This window comes from Asparagus officinalis, chromosome 4, assembly GCF_001876935.1.
Source record: "Asparagus officinalis chromosome 4, Aspof.V1, whole genome shotgun sequence".
Lineage (NCBI taxonomy): Eukaryota > Viridiplantae > Streptophyta > Magnoliopsida > Asparagales > Asparagaceae > Asparagus > Asparagus officinalis.
In genome coordinates this window covers 12903812-12923182 of record NC_033797.1, presented here as the reverse complement: position 1 = coordinate 12923182, position 19371 = coordinate 12903812, and the positions used below count along the sequence as shown (strand labels likewise).

The 19371-nt window shown below is 42.5% G+C and overlaps 1 protein-coding gene across 1 annotated transcript in view; it reads right to left on the bottom strand.

Moving 5' to 3' along the window:
* Positions 1-1191, bottom strand: part of LOC109836662 (lysine histidine transporter 1-like) — a 4705-nt gene extending 3514 nt beyond the window's left edge. The window contains 1 exon segment of the mRNA XM_020404636.1: positions 1053-1191. Coding sequence (XP_020260225.1) covers positions 1053-1106 — 54 coding nt within the window. The 5' untranslated portion in view covers positions 1107-1191.

Genomic DNA, 19371 nt, shown 5'->3' with positions numbered 1-19371 from the left:
CTTGCTGCTACTTGATATTTTTCTGCTAGTAGGATTAACGTCAATTCATAAGTACGAACTCTTGCAAAATCTGATAATGACTAGTATTCATTTACAAAAAATAGGTTAGATCAACTAAATATTCCTCAGAATATATAATTGAATTACTATCTGAAAAATTACGTTTGAGATGTGCATGTGCAGGGCACGTGGCCAAAGTCTAGCTTAACTTAAAAATCAAAACAAGAGGAGGCATTGAAGTCAATGCCGGTACGTAGACGTTGAGGATGAGATTTTTAAGGGGTTCACATGGAACTTGCTTGAAACCTGGAACCAACCAACCAATTAGATTCGTCTATCCAAGTCAACTTGACTAACAATTGCATGGCGTAACTAATTAAAAATAAATTAAACAAATAATTACGAATTAGTTAATTGATTGTATAAACAATATCAACTATCAAGTGACGCACGAACTCTTAAAACTCTCTAAAATAGTACTATTTGAGTGTCTTCATCTCACCAGACAATGGGCTGTCATAAATCCCTTCAAAACGCTTTCTGAAATTGTGCGACTTTTTTAATATTTGTTTAAATTAATCCTTTTTAAGTATAATGTTGGACTTAATATTACCTCCAAAAAAGACATATTTCGGACAATGCACTTATTCTCAAAAGCCCCCCACAAAAAAAGAATTTGCAAACACGAAAAAAAAGTATTTATTAAAATATCATGTATGTGTGAATAAATTATTAAAGTATATTCAAAGAATTTGGAATCTAGTACCTCTTCTTCTTCGTGTATATGTTCTATTTTTTTTCCCTTCGCTCGTAAATTATTTAGACATCTTATTCCCGTAACCAAAAAAAAAAAAAAACTAAAAGAGTAGATGAGGCAGAGATCTTTTAGGAAGAACATTTATGGTAACACTAAAAATTGTTTTTCCACCTAAAAGTACTGAGAAATCCTATAAAATACTACATCTTCACTAATTTTTATTTTTAACTTTATTCGGTCAAGACAAATGTCATAGAAATAAAATGACCTAGAGAGAGAGAGAGAGAGAGCTTACGCTGTGTTGGTTATTCGCGACATAGTTGTCCGGAGATGGACCTTGGGTTCCCATGGCTCTAAAAAAACAAAGAAAAAACCAACTTACAGAAAATTATTTTAATGTGAGAGAGAGAGAGAGAGAGAGAGAGATGTGAAGGGAGAGATGAACCCTGTTGTAATATATAGAGAGAGCTCAGAGAGGGGTTAGGAAGCTATCTTTGAGTTTCCACTGAGGACGATATTTTAAATTATATTTGACTCCAGAAGTCCACCTCTTATAAGGATAACGACATATTGTATGCATCTGCTCTTGTTGAATGTTGGGGAAGAAACCCCTATGCTGAGATCCACCAATTAGCCAAGAGAGATAAACCAACACACCAAACAATAGCACAAACAATCAAACACTAGATTTTACGTGGTTCGACGAGATGCCTACGTCCACGAGGCAAGGAGGGTGGAGTTTTCACTATTAGAAATCAAGGGGATATAACTAGGGTTACAAATCTCTCATAAACCCTCAACAAATCAACTCTTGATCTCACCAATTGCTCCTAGAATAGAAGCCCAAAGAAAACCCCTCAAATCTGCTCAAAACTCCTGCCTTACAAACCCTAGAAAACACCCATTGGGTATTTATACAAGTCCAAAACGAAACGGGTCTGGAAACAGAACTCAGCCCAAAACCCGCATCGCGGTCGACCGTAGCGCCATGTGCGGTCGACCGCGAAAAGTCCAGAGGCTCACCCAACTCTCTGGACCAAACGCGGTCGACCGCCGCTCCATGTCCGGTCGACCGCCCAATATCCAGAGCCAAAAATCCATCTGCGTGCACATTTCGGTCGACCGCAGCTCCACTGCCGGTCGACCGCCAGACGCCCAAAAGCACTCCTTCGACTTTTTCAGCGGTCAACTCCATACACTCGCCGAATCTACAATTCTCCACATCGGCGAACGTTTTCCCAAAACTGAGCCGACACTGACCAAACCAGTGCCTCAACTGCTGCATCCAGTACGTCATGGCAACGGACTCATGACAACGGACCTCATCCACAACACGTCGAGACCCAAACGGGAGTGCGAACACTCACCCCAAACCAACTGTGTCTACTCACCAAATCAGCTGCGTCAAAAACTGACTGCCTACGTATCCTCTCCAAGGAATCAAGCCTTCACGTAGTTCACCAAATGGCCTCCAAAGGCCCTCAGTCCAAACTGCGGCTGATAGCATCATCAACGACCCCAAACTGAAGCGATCCAAATACCTCCACCTGAGGTGAAACAATGGTCGTATCCAAGCTATATCCACCAGCTGCACTCAGATCTACCAACTCGTCATCTGCATCCTGAACAATCTGATCCTCAAACTGTGTCACCTCAGCCGGAATCCCAACTAATACAAAATGATCTGGAGTATGTGGAATAAGCTCCACCCGATGTGGAGTAGCATCAACCTCCACCCGCTGCGGTATCCCTCTGATCTGATCAATACTCTCTACCTACCAAGAGTCCAAAGTGAGAAACTTGCTCAGACCAAACTCAGAAGCTCCCAACTGATAGCCGAATAAACTCATGAATCCCAAATGTGCAATCGGATCCAATCTCACATCAACGATGTGACCAAGTGCTGGGTAGCCAAATATTTGACGCCGACCAAAATCTGAAGCAGCTCCACCAGATCTAATAACTCTACACGCAGCAGTCGACAACCTCATAAGACGGCCCAAACATGTCAAAACCTGAATACCAAATCCACTGCTCGACAACCAACACCGATCATCCTCTAGAAAAGAATGGCCCACTAGATCCGCCATCTCATCACGTCGCCCCAATGTCTCCTCTCCTCTGAAGTGTCTCCAACTGCCATGAGCTCGGCACCAATGCAAGAAAGACCCCATACTAGAACTAGTACGATAGGTTACCTCTCTGCCCATACACCTCCTCCAGCTGTTGCGAACTACTAGGGCTTTATACTAATGAGACTTGGTTGCAACCCATAAATACCTAGTACAATCTCACATCAACGATGTGACCAAGTGCTGGGTAGCCAAATATTTGACGCCGACCAAAATCTGAAGCAGCTCCACCAGATCTAATAACTCTACACGCAGCAGTCGACAACCTCATAAGACGGCCCAAACATGTCAAAACCTGAATACCAAATCCACTGCTCGACAACCAACACCGATCATCCTCTAGAAAAGAATGGCCCACTAGATCCGCCATCTCATCACGTCGCCCCAATGTCTCCTCTCCTCTGAAGTGTCTCCAACTGCCATGAGCTCGGCACCAATGCAAGAAAGACCCCATACTAGAACTAGTACGATAGGTTACCTCTCTGCCCATACACCTCCTCCAGCTGTTGCGAACTACTAGGGCTTTATACTAATGAGACTTGGTTGCAACCCATAAATACCTAGTACAATCTCCAACATATGAAACAAAATAACGATTACCTCCCGATGATGCCTCCTCGGAAGGCCCCCTGATGCCTGACTGAACACCTCTAATAAGATCCCTCGATCGGTGGGTAGAAGTGCTGAACTCCACCTCGGTCTCCTCGCTCATCCCAATGTGCTCACAGGACTTCAATCTGCAGGTCATAGCACTCCTCAATAATCTGTGCACGGCATAACTAATAATATATCCCAGCACCAACCAATGCCACAGTCTAGCCAAAGAAGTCATCAGCGCTCTATCCACCACCGTGCTCCCAAGCAGATAATACAAGTTACTCCTCCTGACGCCCTTCATCACAATCATAGACCCCGATGTGACCTTCAAGCGAGAATCCGCCAAGGTCACCCTATAGCCTGATGCCACTAATACCTCAAGTGAAATGATGTTCTTCCTCAGTTGAGGAACAAACCTCACATCAACCAATTTCCGAATCATCCCGTCACTCGTCCGAATACGAACAATATCAATACCACCAATAGGGCATCTGTGATCATTACCCATAAGTACAGCATTCCCTCTTTCTAACTTCTGAAAGCTGGAGAACCAATCCCTTCTAGGGCATATGTGGTAAGTAGCACCCAAATCCAACATCCACTCGGTGGAGTCGGCAACACCAACTGACGGAAGAGCTGGGCATGAATAGCCTGAAGAATCTGAATCTGAAATGTCACCACTAGCCTTGGTAACATTCACCTCTGAAGCTTGAACAGCTTTCCCCTTATTCTTCACGGCTTATAATTTTGGGCATTCGGCTTTCCAATGTCCATCTTCTCTACAAAAGGTACACTGATTCCTGCCAACTGCAGGATGCCCCCCTCTAGACTGCGACCTCCTACCACGGTTTGGACTTCTAGCTCTTACAACCAATACCCCCGCAACCGGCTCAATGGAAGTCTCATTGTCCTTCTTTCGAAGTTGATATTTCACAAGGGCTGCGGTGACCTCACTATACGAAAGAGATGCCTTCCCATTAATAAGAGTGAGGACGAAGGTCTCATATTTCTCGTCGGGTAAGGAACTCAATAACAACAATGCCTTGTTCTCGTCTTCAACTATAACATCCACATTCGCCAAATCTGCAATTAGCTTCGTGTAGTGGTTCATGTGATCACTAATGGATGTCCCCTTCTTCAATTGGAAGCGATAAAGCCTCCTCTTCAAATGCAAACGATTTTTGACGCTCTTGCCTTCTCTTCAAATGCAAACGATTTTCGACACTCTTCGTTAAATATTTGCCCTCTAGGACCTCCTAAATCTTTCTTGCCGAAGTCTCATTCATCACATCATACTTTAGATCTTGAGTGAGGCAAGACCTAATCACACCACACGTCGTTCTATTCATTTTCTTCCAAACATTATCATCAATTTCGGCCGGTTTCCCGTCCAATTCCAACGTATCTTATAAATTTTGCGCATTTAGCGCATCCATGACTTCGCATCGCCAAAGTCAAAAATTATTTGTGCCGTTGAACTTTTCCACATCTATTTTCATAGAATGTATATTCAAACTTTGGACGACCTTCACACTAGCTAGAAGAACCCTCCCCATGTTTATCCTTTCCGGCCATATATCTCAAGGCACCCAATAAACAATTACGGAACAAATAGGAAATAGATCCAAAAATTGACCAAAGATAGAATTTTTACCACAAAGATTTCACCTTTATCACCAATCGAAGCTCTAGAGAAACTTCCCAACTGATCTACCCCTACAAAAAGCCCAAGCGTTACCCGAAACTCTGATACCACTTGTTGGGGAAGAAACCCTTATGCCGAGATCCACCAATTAGCCGAGAGAGATAAACCAACACACCAAATAATAGCACAAACAATCAAACACCAGATTTTACGTGGTTCGGTGAGATGCCTACATCCACGGGGCAAGGAGGGAGGAGCTTTCACTATTAGAAATCAAGGGGATACAACCAAGGTTACAAATCTCTCATAAACCCTCAACAAATCAACTCTTGATCTCACCAATTGCTCCTAGAATAGAAGCTCAAAGAAAACCCCTCAAATCTGATCAAAACTCCTGCCTTACAAACCCTAGAAAACACCCATTGGGTATTTATACAAGTCCAAAACGAAACGGGTCTAGAAACAGAACTCAGCCCAAAACCCGCATCGCGGTCGACCGCAGCGCTATGTGCAGTCGACCGCGAAAAGTCTCACCCAACTCTCTGGACCAAACGCGGTCGACCGCCGCTCCATGTCCGGTCGACCGCCCAATATCCAGAGCCAAAAATCCATCTGCGTGCACATTTCGGTCGACCGTAGCTCCACTGCCGGTCGACCGCCAGACGCCCAAAAGCACTCCTTCGACTTTTTCAGCGGTCAACTCCATACACTCACCGAATCTACATTGAAGTTAATCCTAATCCTAAAATTATAGTTATGCTAGCCAGGATGTTATTATGAAACACTTTGTAAAGCCTTTAAAATAGGCACTCATGCGTCATTGTACCTAAGAGAAAAAGAAAAAAGAAAAATAAGAAAGGAGCTGATCGAATACTGTAGCTAAGTAATCGAGAGTTTAAAAGAGTTTTTTTTATTTGCTTCTCCCACTAAATCTCTACTTATATATATTATACTTCTTACAGGGTTTATCCTTTGTATTAAGCTAGTCCTCTTTAGCATTAATTCCGTGAATTCAAGATAGGGGAAAAAGGTCCATAAATGCTCGTATAGCGATGCGGATACATTAGCAGAATAAGTATGAAAACAATAAAGGATAAACTTTTTTTTTAAAAGGAATGTCACGTAGAGCACATGAAACTGGGTAGCGTGAGGTGAGTAATATTTTATACGATAATGTGGCAACCATAAAAGGTACATCAATTATTACCGACCACGATTATTTTCTTTCCTCTACAGTGACAGCCCAAGAAGATGCATGTGAAATTTTATTATTCAAGGAGACATATGATCAAAAGGAAGGATGTAGTGCCATGACTTGAAATTAGCATGAATGAGTCAGACATATGGGTATAGTTTGTATACATACCATGGATCAACTCATATACTGTTGTACCATGAAAATCATTAAAGTTAATGAACCCTTAAAAGTTGGCCACACGTCGAATTAACGGTTCGAGTCATGTGATCAAAAGATTCGAACCGATATGAAACCAAGCCAATCTCTCCAGTAAATCGAGTCTGAGATGAAATGCGTCTTCAAATCGAAATCCATCAAAGAGGTTCGAGTCGGAGGCAATAGGCATCTTTTGGTCGGACTCCATTAGGGAGAGAGTGAACTAACATTCTCATCAACCCCAATCTTTTTTTTTTACTATTTTTTAACGGTTACGTTATATATAGCATAAAATTAACAAATTATGAAAGAGAAAAGAAAACAGTAACATGTCCATTCTCGCAAGAAGCTAGGATATTTCCTCGTGCATGCATCAGCCAACGACTTGCAAGGTCAACGACGCCTACTAATTACCAAACGAAACAAAAGCATCCTTTTCATTTAGTTTGAGAAATAACATATATATGTTAATTCCTCGTCCCCACCACTTTAAAACTTGTAGAATTTTCTAAAAATCTCTATTTTGCCCCAAACTACACAAGTACCGCTTCTTAAAAAGCGGCGACCTGCCGAGTTTGATTCCTCCACTGAAATCCTACTTTTAGTTCCAAGACTTTTGGCGCTTAGACATGATGATTTTCCTTCTAATATTTGAACGCTTGAGATGAAAATTAAACATAGAAAAGTCCGATTGAATTTAATTTTCTTTGGAATATTTTTACAGGTCAAAAAAGGTGATATAGGATTTAGACATACATGGAGTTCATACACATCGACAAGAAATATCAATTACAATCGTTTTAACTTTTATTTATTATTACTACTACTATTACAATTTTTTGTTGTTTTTATATTTTTTAATTTTTGTGGATGGTAAGGTTTAGGAAAATTTTTGAGTTTTTTCGTACGGTTTTTTGTGCCCCTCATTTTAATGAAATTCGGAAACCAATTAAACATACATGTACATATACAACAATAAAATACGTGGTTATTATAATTATTTATTTTTTCAGTGAGAGGAACCTTGGCTTAGTACCATCCCAGTAAGCCTCAGGACCGAGGCTCTCCGTTTAGCCATGTGAGTCAAGGCCTCAGGCTCTAACCATTAGGCAGCTCGTAGGGGCTAAATATAAACTTTGAAACATTTTGAGCAATATGGTTATCGTGTTTTAATATTTTGTGGTTATGCATATATGGGTAGTTTTTTGTTTGTGGAAGTGGTTATTATGTGTTTATCAGTTTTATTGAAGGGGTTCTAATTGATCCCGAATGTGGATGCTAAATTTCTTCTCGAATGACAAGTATAGGGGGGTGTTGGGAAAATATCAGATACACTCTGACACCCGTTCTGCGGAATTTGCCCTACCAGATCTTGTGTTAAGCAATGGAAAAAAAAGAAATCACACCAAATCAAAAATAATTGCAAGAACAGAGAACACCAAGTTTTAACGAGGTTCGGCAATTTGCCTACGTCCTCGGGAGCCACACAAATAATTTTCTTTATATTAAAAGAAGATTACAAAGCTTGTAAAGAGCAGATCTCAACTTGAGATCTCTCAAAAGAAGAGCCAACAGAAAGCTATTTGTTGTTCTAAAAAGGCACGAGTTTTTCCAACTGGAAAAACTCCTCTCTCTTCAATAAATTTCTACAGGACTTCACAAAATAACTGAGCGAGATTTTCCTCTGAAAATCTCGAGCTCAATTAATGGCGCCGCCCCAGGAGTTATCGCTCTACAGAAGAAAATCGTGGCTACACCAATCTTGTGCTCATGAGTTTCCCTTTTATAGGGAAACCCTAGCCGGCCGAGATCCAGGCCGTCTCCCTCAACCGTAGGCGAAGAAAGAAGGGGGAGGCGATCTTCGAGCTCACCAGATCTCGAGCCTCGCCCGCACCATGCTGGAGCTCGCCTGCAACTATCACGACCTCGTCTGAAGTCGTCGATCACAGCTCGCCTGCCTTCGCGTCCTCGACCTCGCCTGAAAGCCCTCTCGAGCTCGCCAGATCTTGGGCAAGCTTGTCTGCAAGAGGACCTCGCCTGTACGTGGGACCCGCTCGAGTTTAAGTTCGTCTGTATCCCTTTACGAGCTCGCCATCAGCTCCGCCTGTAGCTTCGACTTCGCCTGTCGATTTCAGATCTCGCCAGCAACTAAACTCGCCTAAGTAAAGCTCGCCTACAGGTCTTCTTCAAAGCTCGCCTGCAGGTCTTCTTCAAAGCCCGCCTGCAATCTACCGCAAGCTCGCCTGAGCTGGATGACCTCACCGGAGCACGTCGCTAATGAGGTTTGGATCACACCCAAATTTCTAACAATCTCCCACTTGGAGATCAAACGGCTGTCAGCAAGCTCTCTCTTAACAAGCATCTTCTCCTGTGTGGCTCCGCTCTCATCTCTTACACATGAAGACCAACTGAAGTTGCGTACAACTTCAGTTTCTGAATGGTGACTGCTTTAGTCAACATATCTGCAGGATTTTGGCTCCCCAAAATCTTTTCTAACTGTAACTTCCTGTCCTCAATCATCGAGCGTATGAAGTGGTAACGTAACTCGATGTGCTTCATTCTGGCATGAAACACTAGATTCTTGGCAAGGTGTATAGCACTTTGGCTATCACAATAAAGAACTTCGTTCCCCCACTTCAGACCCAACTCTTCTAGGCACCCGGTTAACCAAATCATCTCCTTACTCGCCTCTGTCACTACGACATACTCTACCTCAGTTGTGGACAACGTCACAATCTTCTGCAAATGTGAGACCCAGCTCACTGCTGTCGACCCTAAGGTATAAACATACCCCGTGGTGCTTCGCTTTGTATCATGATCACCGGTAAAATCTGCATTCATGTATTCCTGTAGTACCAACTCCTTTCTCCCGAAACACAGTGGCATATTCGTAGTCCCTCTTAGATGTCGTAATATCCACTTCACGGTCTCCCAATATTGCTTTCCTGGGTTGCTTGCAAACCTGCTCACAACTCCCACTACATGGGTAATATCCGGTCTCGTGCAAACCATTGTGTACATCAAACTACCAATGGCTGATGAATACGACACCTTCCTCATGTGCTCCTTCTCTGCATCAGTTTTGGGTGATTGTTCACCAGATAACTTGAATTGGCTTCCAAGGGGCGTGCTAACAATCTTAGCATTCTGCATGTTGAATCTCTGAAGTACCTTCTCAATGTATTCAGACTGACTCAACTTCAACGTCCCCTCAGTCGCATCCCGGCTGATCCGTATCCTAAGAATCTGCTTCGCTGCACCCAGTTCCTTCATGGCAAATTCCTTTGCTAACTGTTTCTTCAGCTTGTTTATCTCCTGCAAACACGGTCCTACAACTAACATGTCATCGACATACAGTAATAACACGATATAGATGTACTCGAACCTCTTGAAGTAACAGCAATGATCTGAATTGCATCTGCCATAGCCATTGCTTTGCATGAAGTTATCGAACTTCTTATACCACTACCGTGGAGCCTGTTTCAATCTGTATAAGATCTTCTTGAGCCTACACACCATCTCTTCCTTTCCTTCCTCAATGAAGCCAACAGGTTGCTTCATGTAGATTTCTTCATCCAAGTCACCATGAAAAAAGATAGTCTTCACATCTAACTGCTCAAGGTAGAGATTTTCAGCAGCTACCAAGCTCAACACCATCCTAATGGTTGTGCGCTTCACAACGGGAGAAAATATCTTCGTATAATCCACGCCTTCCCGTTGTTGGAACCCTTTCACGACTAATCTGGCCTTGTATCTCTTCCTTCCATCACTCTCCTGCTTGACTCGGTAAACCCACTTGTTATGTAAGGCCTTCTTTTGTGCAGGTAGCTAGGCTAACTCCCATGTCTCATTCGAGTGGAGAGAATCCATCTCTTCTTGCATTGCATGCTCCTACTGCTGAGATTCGCTCACTTGCATAGCCTCCTCATAGCATTCTGGTTCTCCGCTATCTGTCAGAAGTAGGTAGTCTAGTGACGAGAGATACCTGAGATTTGGTTTGTGTACCCTGGATGACCTCCTAAGCTCCTCGCCCTGAGTAGTTGGTTCTGCACCTGGAGTCTCCTCCGTTCTTTGGTCAGAATTAACATTGTCTCCCCTATCTGGAAGTTCCTCCAAATCCATGTACTCAGATGCGTCTGCATCCGTAGTGCTGCTCCCACTGCTTTAGCCCGCCTTGACATTGTCCATGTCCTTGTACATCACTTCCTCATTGAATATGACGTCTCGGCTCCTGATGATTTTCCTGTTCTTCTCATCCCACAGACAATACCCGAACTCATCAATACCGTATCCAATGAATGTATACTTTAGCGACTTAGCTTCTAGCTTGTCCCTGACATGGTCACTGATGTGGACATATGCCATGCACCCAAAGACTCTCAAGTGTGAGAGATTAACCTTCTTGCCACTCCAAACCTCTTTCGGAATCCCAAAGTTCAATGGAACTGATGGTCCATGGTTATTAGGTACGCTGCTATATGCACCGCGTCCGCCCAAAAGGTTTTAGGTAGACCTGCATGTAGACGCATGCTCCTCGCACGCTCTGTCAGCATTCTGTTCATTCTTTCTGCTACGTCGTTCTGTTGTGGCATCCCTGGAGTAGTCCTCTCCAAACGAATCCCGTTCAGAACATAGAACTTCTTGAACTCCTCTAACTCATATTCTCTACCATTATCTGATCTCAGACACTTTACTTTTAGATCTGTCTCATTCTCCACCATGGCTTTCCACTTCTTGAAAATGTTGAACACCTCTGACTTGTGCTTCATGAAGTATACCCACACATTCCTCGAGTGATCGTCGATAAAGATGACATAGTACACCGAACCGCCAATAGAAGACACGCTAGCTGGACCCCATACATCTGTATGAACAAGCTCTAGCTTGTGAGCTTTAGGTGGTCTTCCACCCTTCAGAAAACTAACTCTCTTTTGCTTCCTAAAAATGCAGTCTTCACAAACACCGACTTCCACCGAATCGATGTCTGTTAGCTTCCCTTTTAAGTGAAGAATCTTCATACCCTTCCCACTCATGTGTCCCAGCCTATTGTGCCACAGATCTGCACTCTCTTTGCCTGTAGCAATCGTGAGGGTGTCACTCACGTGTGAAGTTAGGTAGAGGGTACCAATCTTGTTGCCTCGGGAAACCACCATTGTACCATTGGAGATTTTCCACGAATTTCCGGTGAATGTTGTAACATAACCTTCTGCTCTAAGCTGACCTACCGAAATAAGATTCCTCTTCAACTTTGGTACGTGTCTGACAATCTTCAGAGACCACTTAGAGCCCTTCAGTTGTATTTGCATGTCACCCCTTCCAATAACACTACAGGGTTCATTATCCCCTAAGTATACCTTCCCAAAGTCCCCTACTACATAGTTCTGAAATAGCCTTCTATTAGCAGTGGTATGGAATGAGGCTCCCGAATCAATAACCCATGAATCGGAATCGCTATCCATAGTGAGAATCATCGCATCTTGCATAATATGAGCCTTCTGCTCATTTTTCTTCGGTGCTTTACAGGTAGAAGACATGTGGCCCTCCTGGCCGCAGTTCTAACATTTTCCCTTGATAGGTATCACCTTCGAGTTCGACCTTTTCTTCTTCGACTTTGATCGATTCTTATTTTGGTTTCCCCTATTATGGCTTCTGCCTCTTTGCTCGAGACTTAGGGCTGAACTTGAACCTTTTGATTTATTTGATTTTCTTCTAACATCCTCTGATAGAATCATAGCTATCACCTCCTTTAGCTTCAACTTTTCCTTTCCCGCCGAGTTGCTGACTGCGATCACGCAAACTGCCCAACTATCCGGCAACTGTGATAGTATCAATAGGGCTTGTACTTCGTCATCAAACTTGATGTCGACTGAGATAAGTTGATCAATAATCGTGTTGAACTCGCTGAGATGTGTTGCGAAGGAACATCCTTCTTCCATCTTGAGGTTGAATAGCGTCTTGACGAGATGCACCTTCTTTGTAGCTGACGGTTACTCGTACATCGTTGCGAGTGCTTCCATAATCCTCACTGTCGTCTTCTCCTTTAATATATTGTGTGCTACAGATTTTGCGAGGGCTAATCAGATCTGCCCCAAGGCTTTTCGATCCAATATTTCCCAGTCCTCGTCGGATTCTTCTTTCTTTTTTCCTCTTGCTTTACCCATCAATGGACGGTAAAGATCCTTTTGGTATAAATAGTCTTCCATCTGTGACTTTCAGTAGGCGAGGTCTGACCCGTCAAACTTCTCAATTTTAGATTTGCCTTCTTCTGCCATTTCTTACACACACAAATCTGAATAAGGGATCTGATACCAGTTGTTAGGAAAATATCAGATATGCTCTGACATCCGTTCTGCAGAATTTATCCTACCGGATCTTATGTTAAGCAATAGAAAAAAGAAATCATACCAAATCAAAAATAATTGTAAGAACAGATAACACCGAGTTTTAACGAGGTTCGGCAATTTGCCTACGTCCTCAGGAGCCACACAAATAATTTTTTTTATATTAAAAAAAGATTACAAAGCTTGTAAAGAGCAGATCTCAACTTGAGATCTCTCAAAAGAAGAGCCAACAGAAAGCTATCTGTTGTTCTAAAAAGGACGAGTTTTTCCAACTGGAAAACCTCCTCTCTCTCTTCAATAAATCGCTACAAGACTTCACAAAATAACTGAGCGAGATTTTCCTCTAAAAATCTCGAGCTCAATTAATGGCGTCACCCCAGGAGTTATCTCTCTGAAGAAGAAAATCGCGACTACACCGATCTTGTGCTCATGGGTTTCCCTTTATAGGGAAACCCTAGCCAGTCTGGATCCAGGCTGTCTCCCTCAACTGCAGGCGAAGAAAGAAGGGGGAGGCGATCTTCGAGCTCGCCAGATCTCGAGCCTCGCCCGCACCACGCTGGAGCTCGCCTGCAACTATCACGACCTCGCCTGAAGTCGTCGATCATAGGCTCGCCTGCCTTCGCGTCGTCGACCTTGCCTGAAAGCTCTCTCGAGCTCGCCAGATCTTGGGCAAGCTTGCCTGCAAGAGGACCTCGCCTATACGTGAGACCCGCTCGAGTTCAAGTCCGCCTGCAGCCCTTCACGAGCTCGCCATCAGCTCCGCCTGTAGCTTCGACTTCGCCTGTCGATTTCAGATCTCGCCAGTAACTAAACGCCATCAGCTCCGCCTGTAGCTTCGACTTCGCCTGTCGATTTCAGATCTCGCCAGTAACTAAACTCGCCTGAGTGAAGCTCGCCTGCGGGTCTTCTCCAAAGCTCGCTGATACGAGTTGTCGTGCGAGCATCTTTGATCACGGAATTATCAAAGGTGGGTTGAGAATAGGATGACAGAAACACAAGCACAACTCAGTATATGGCGAAGGAAATTACCTTCTCTAGATTATGAGTATAAAAAGATTACAATCCCTCTCTCATAATCTCACTAGAATCGAGAACAACCTCTCAATCCTCTCTAAACCCTAATACAAAGATTAGAATCTCTCTTTGAATCTATCTGATTGTTTAGAAACCCTAAAACAATTCTTTATATAGGTGTACAAACGTGGATGGTAATTTGGTAAATAACTAGACCCAAAACCAACATGAATTCGTGTGAACAGAAACCCAAATGAACCAGGAAACCATCGATGAGTCGACTCATGACTGAGATGAGTCGACTCGTCCTAAACTAGACAAAACTCAAAAACCAGCGATGAGTCGACTCATGACAGTTATGAGTCGACTCAACCTGATGAGTTGACTTATGACTGTTATGAGTCGACTCACAGGCTGAAAACTGGATACTTCGATTCTTCTGCTCGTCGTCTCGTTTATGACTGTTATGAGTCGACTCACAGGCTGAAAACTGGATACTTCGATTCTTCTGCTCGTCGTCTCGTTTTACGCTTCCTCCTGTGTTCCCTTGTATTGTTTGACACCTCCATTCTCATGCTATCATGAGAATCATCTATCCTCAAGCTCCCATGAGGATTGCTAAGTTCCGAAGAGAAGATACACCCGTATTGTTTGTTGGAAATTTGCAGTAAAAAGACAATGAAAGAAAAATTTGACTTGTATTCCTCTCAAAATCGATTACAATTTGGATTCCGATTACAAAAGAGAGGAGAATGAATTTGATTCTCCCCTTTGTTTAAAACTGGGTTCTTCTTGGTAGCGGTGGAGTGCCTCCTTCGATTGATCGCGTCGAACTTGCTCTCCGTTGACGATCCGACCGTCCTATCTCACGAAACCGATTGAATTGCTTGATGAATTCGGTTTAGAACTCTTGACGAGTGTAAAGAACTCTGAACGAGTCGAAAACTCTGACAAGAGTTGTTGAAAACCGAAGGTCTGATTTGATATGATTAACTTGGGTTGCAAGCTTAAAACTCTGACAAGAGTTGTTGAAAACCGAAGGTCTGATTTGATATGATTAACTTGGGTTGCAAGCTTAATCACGAACTCTTGAAATGAGTTTCAGAAATAAATTCAGAACGAGTTAAAAACTCTGTAACAGAGTTGTTGGAACCGAAAATTCGGTTAATTGCCAAGTTGATGATACCCTTGATGAAAGGATCCTTTGGGATTTTATTAACTGATCGTTGATCAGTTCCTTGATCTTCAAAAGATCTCCTCCTTCGTGTTGTTGAACTGCTAAGATTTGTTGACCCGAAGCGGTTTTGATACCAGCTCACCTCAACCCTATACGGTTTTTTTGCTAGAACCGATCAACCCATCAACAACCTCTTACTCGGTTGAGTAAGTCGGTTATTTATAGGGGGTTAGTGATGTAACCAACCCCTAAATCCGCTCCTAAGTGGGCGAAGATCCCTCAGAACGTGGGATAACGGCTTTGAGGCCGTTCAACTTGCGTTTGAACAAGTCAAAACGCCTCAGTTGGCGTTCTGGGCTTTAACTCTGCGTCCAAGGCTTGAGACGCAGAGTTAAATCTCTGTTAGAGATTTGAGACGCACAGGCCGTGTGCGTTGAAGCTCAACTCTGCGTCCAGAGTTTGGGGCACATAGTTGAGCAGAGTTTGGGACACACAGTTGAGCCTGTTGAAGAACGCACGTTATGTGTGCGTTTAGTGCTTTAACTCTGCGTTGCAGAGTTGGATATTTGCTGGAGAACGCACAAGTTGTGTGCGTTTCGCAGAAGTGACCTTCTGCGTTTGATAGAGGTTGTTGACTTGTAACCTCATCTATTATGACATTGCAAAGGCCATTGCTTATTGATCTTTGCCTGTTATGGGATATGAGAGTCGTCAGATTGTAACTCTCACCATCGATTGTGAAGGCCACTGAATAGGGTTTTTATCAGCTGTCGGAAGCGTCGTCGAATTGGTAACTCTTCTCGATCTGTGTGAAAAGTCTCCTATTTGCCCTTTCCGATTGTCGACCCGAAAGCTATTTGATTGTAGCTTTCGTTGTGAGAGCTTGACGGGAATCAACATCCATAGTGTTTTGAAGATGGATAGTTGCCCACAGCTCTCTACCAAGCAACTCACCAACTAAGTCCAACCTTTCTGTTCTGAAATCATTTCACTGTTCATCAGCATCTCTAATAGTTGCTAATATAATATTAGTCATGCTGTTGTCGCAGCCATCAAGATCAATCATCTCAGAGATGAGGCCGTGTTTATAGCGGTTGCAGAGTTGCGGATGCAGTGATTAGAAAATCGTCTGATTGTAACTTCCATTATCAGGGCTTGATAGGGATCAGCTATCTATTGTGATTTCTAGACAGCCTACACGTATCATGGGTCTCCTTTTTAGGAACTTGAAGTCCCGTTCAAGTTAGAACTTTTGCTAAGGAAATTCTTGAGCTCCTCCATCTTTTCTGCACTACCTGGCCTTGCTAGGAATCCGGTCTCGACGTCTGATCGGAAACAACTCATTCATCCCGCGTCTCGTCATAGTCACAGTTCGCTCTAAGTTGCAATCCTTTGTCGATGACTCTTCTAAAAGTCTAATGCACAACGAGACAAACTTCTTGCTTGCATTCACTAGTCTCTTCGCTCGTATCTGTAGGCTGTCTAAAAAATCACAATAGATAGCTTATCCCCCATCAACCACCGATGATGGAAGTTACAATCTGACGACTTCCAGAAGGCTGTAATCTGAAGACTTTCGCGTAGATTGCTGAAGGTTACAATCTGACGACCTTCACGACAACTGATGGAAGCTCTACTTCAACAGCCTTCACAATCAACATCGGGAGTTACAATCTGACGACTCTCATATTCTCAAGGAGCCAAGACGAAGATTACAAGACAATGATCTTTGCAACGCTATGACAAAAAGAGATTACTTGGTGATAATCTCTGCAAGGCAAGACGCGGAGGTCCTCCCCGTGTTTCAACATCAAAACGCCGAGGTCGAACCCGCGTTACAACATCAAAACGCCAGGGTCGAACCCCGCGTCACAACATCAAAAAACGCCAGGGTCGAAACCAGCGTTACAACATCAAAACGCCAAGGTCGAACCCGCGTTACAACATCAAAACGCCAGGGTCGAACCCCGCGTCACAACATCAAAACGCCAAGGTCAAACCCGCGTTACAACATCAAAACGCCAGGGTCGAACCCCGCGTCACAACATCAAAAACGCCAAGGTCGACCCTCGCGTTTTTCTACGCCATGCGGGTACCCAACTCCGCGTCTCCAGTCTAAAAAGTGGAGTTAGGATCCTGAACGCCAACGTGGGCATTGTTTGACTCATTCAACATGAGCTCAACGGTTCTAAAACCGTTTCCCACGATTTGGGGGTGGTTACACCCCATTATGGAGAGAATTAAGGGGGCGGTTACACCCCTTAATTCCCTATAAATATGGGTCAACTCAACTGAGTTCAGGGTTGGATTTTTATTAGCTTGAATCGACCATTGAGGGAGGCAGGGGTTTTTGGCTGGAATTTTCGGATCTGAGAATTGGCAGCAAGAGGGAGATCGACGTTCATCCTCAGCTAAGATCGACCACCAGAGCTTTCTTCTAGCCTTGGCTTATTAACCGATCTTCGGTTCAAATCAACTCTTTGACAGAGTTCTTCTAAACTCGTTCAGAGTTCTCAAACTTGCCACGCAAGTTCTCCACAACGTCAAATCGTGAGGAGAAGACATCGTTCCAGTGAATCAAGACGTGCGGATCGTCAACGGAGAGCAAACTCGACGCAAGCATTCGAGGGAGGCACTCCATCGCCACCGTTGTAATCAAGTTGTAATCGGAATCAAAGAAATACAAATTAATTTTCTTTATTCTTTTCATTGCAATTTTTTCACAAACAGCGTCACTATCCCCAAGCTTGTCTCCTTCGGAAGAGATGTCGAACGAAATATGAACCTTACATCATCCTTAGTGAAGGTGTACTTCTGAGCCCGCCTCTCGTAGATCACATATCTATCCCATAAGTACGGATTGCCCAGTATAATCTGACAAACATCCAATGGAACAACGTCACACGTGACCTCTGTTAGGTCTCATATTATGAGCATATATCTTCTAATCTTGTTTTGATGATTACAAACAATTTCTAATATTGTTTGTCTAGTGTTTATGTTTCTTATTAGGTATTTAAGACAAACAATGAGTTGGAGGATGGATGGAATTGCGCATTCACGATCATATCCAATGGAGGTTGGCGGAGTAGTGGTTGAAGCATTGCATTCATGTTAAAGATCCAAGTCAAGCTTCATCCACAAGTGTACCAAGATAGAACTTCGTTGAAGATCATCAAGCTTGGGTAATTTAGTTTAGGTTTTATATTATGTGTGTTAGTACTTTAAGCTCAATTATATACACACATACACGTTTTGTTTTTTGTATATATATATATATAGTTATATATATACATATATGTTTTGGTTTGATTTTGTAGAATAGAAACAAATATATATTCATATATATGTTCATATGTTTCATATTCTATCATATTTGAAAATATATTGTGTTCTTGGTTTATGGACTTGATAATATGTTTTTATATCTTTTCCTAAGTCTATAAAGCCATACAAAAGTTTCCAAAAGTTTGTTTATGTCAAATGTCAAAAACATGTATGTTTACTTTTCATGTTTTGGACTAATTTTATAAAATGATGAGTTTTCACTATTGGGGAATGCAATTCCAAAAATTCTTTTTATAACATGTTTATTATCATGTTTATAAACATTTCCCAAAGTTTCATAATTTTTAGAATTTATTTGTTATTTTTAAAGGCACTTTTAAAATCAGATTTTCAGCATGTACAGTGCCTGTGCACGTTTATAAGTCGACTTATCAGAGTTGACAAGTCGACTTATGAAATGCTCTGGAATGTGCAAAAACTCTCTGCCAAGTCGACTTATTTGAACTGTTAAGTTGACTTAGACCAAGTCGACTTATGTCATTTTCCAAGTCGACTTATGTGCTGATTTTTATGTGTTATTTTTATCTGGAAAGTCGACTCATGTGAATTTTCAAGTCGACTTATACTAAGTCGAATACAAGTCGACTTACACTAAGTCAAATGCAAGTCGACTTATAAATATGACCGTTGAACAGTAACGGCTATTTTCCAGATCTGTTTTTGTGTGGTTTTTGGTCATTTCCTTGGGGTTTTGGCTGATGTCTTGGGTTGTTATAAATACCCCATTGCATTTACCTCTCCCATCTAACTAAGAGAATTGTTTAAACAAGTTTAAGGGTGTTTTGTGTTTGTTTAAAAGAGTGTTTAAGAGTTTTTGTTTGTGAAGCAAATTTCACAAGAGCAAGTGGAGATCATCCTTTGGTGTTTGAGCATTCACTCTTCTCCCTCTCTCTTGTCATCTATAGAGAAGTTTCCTTAAACTCAATTCTAGCATTTTATAAGTTTGCTCTTAATTTCATAAGCTAGA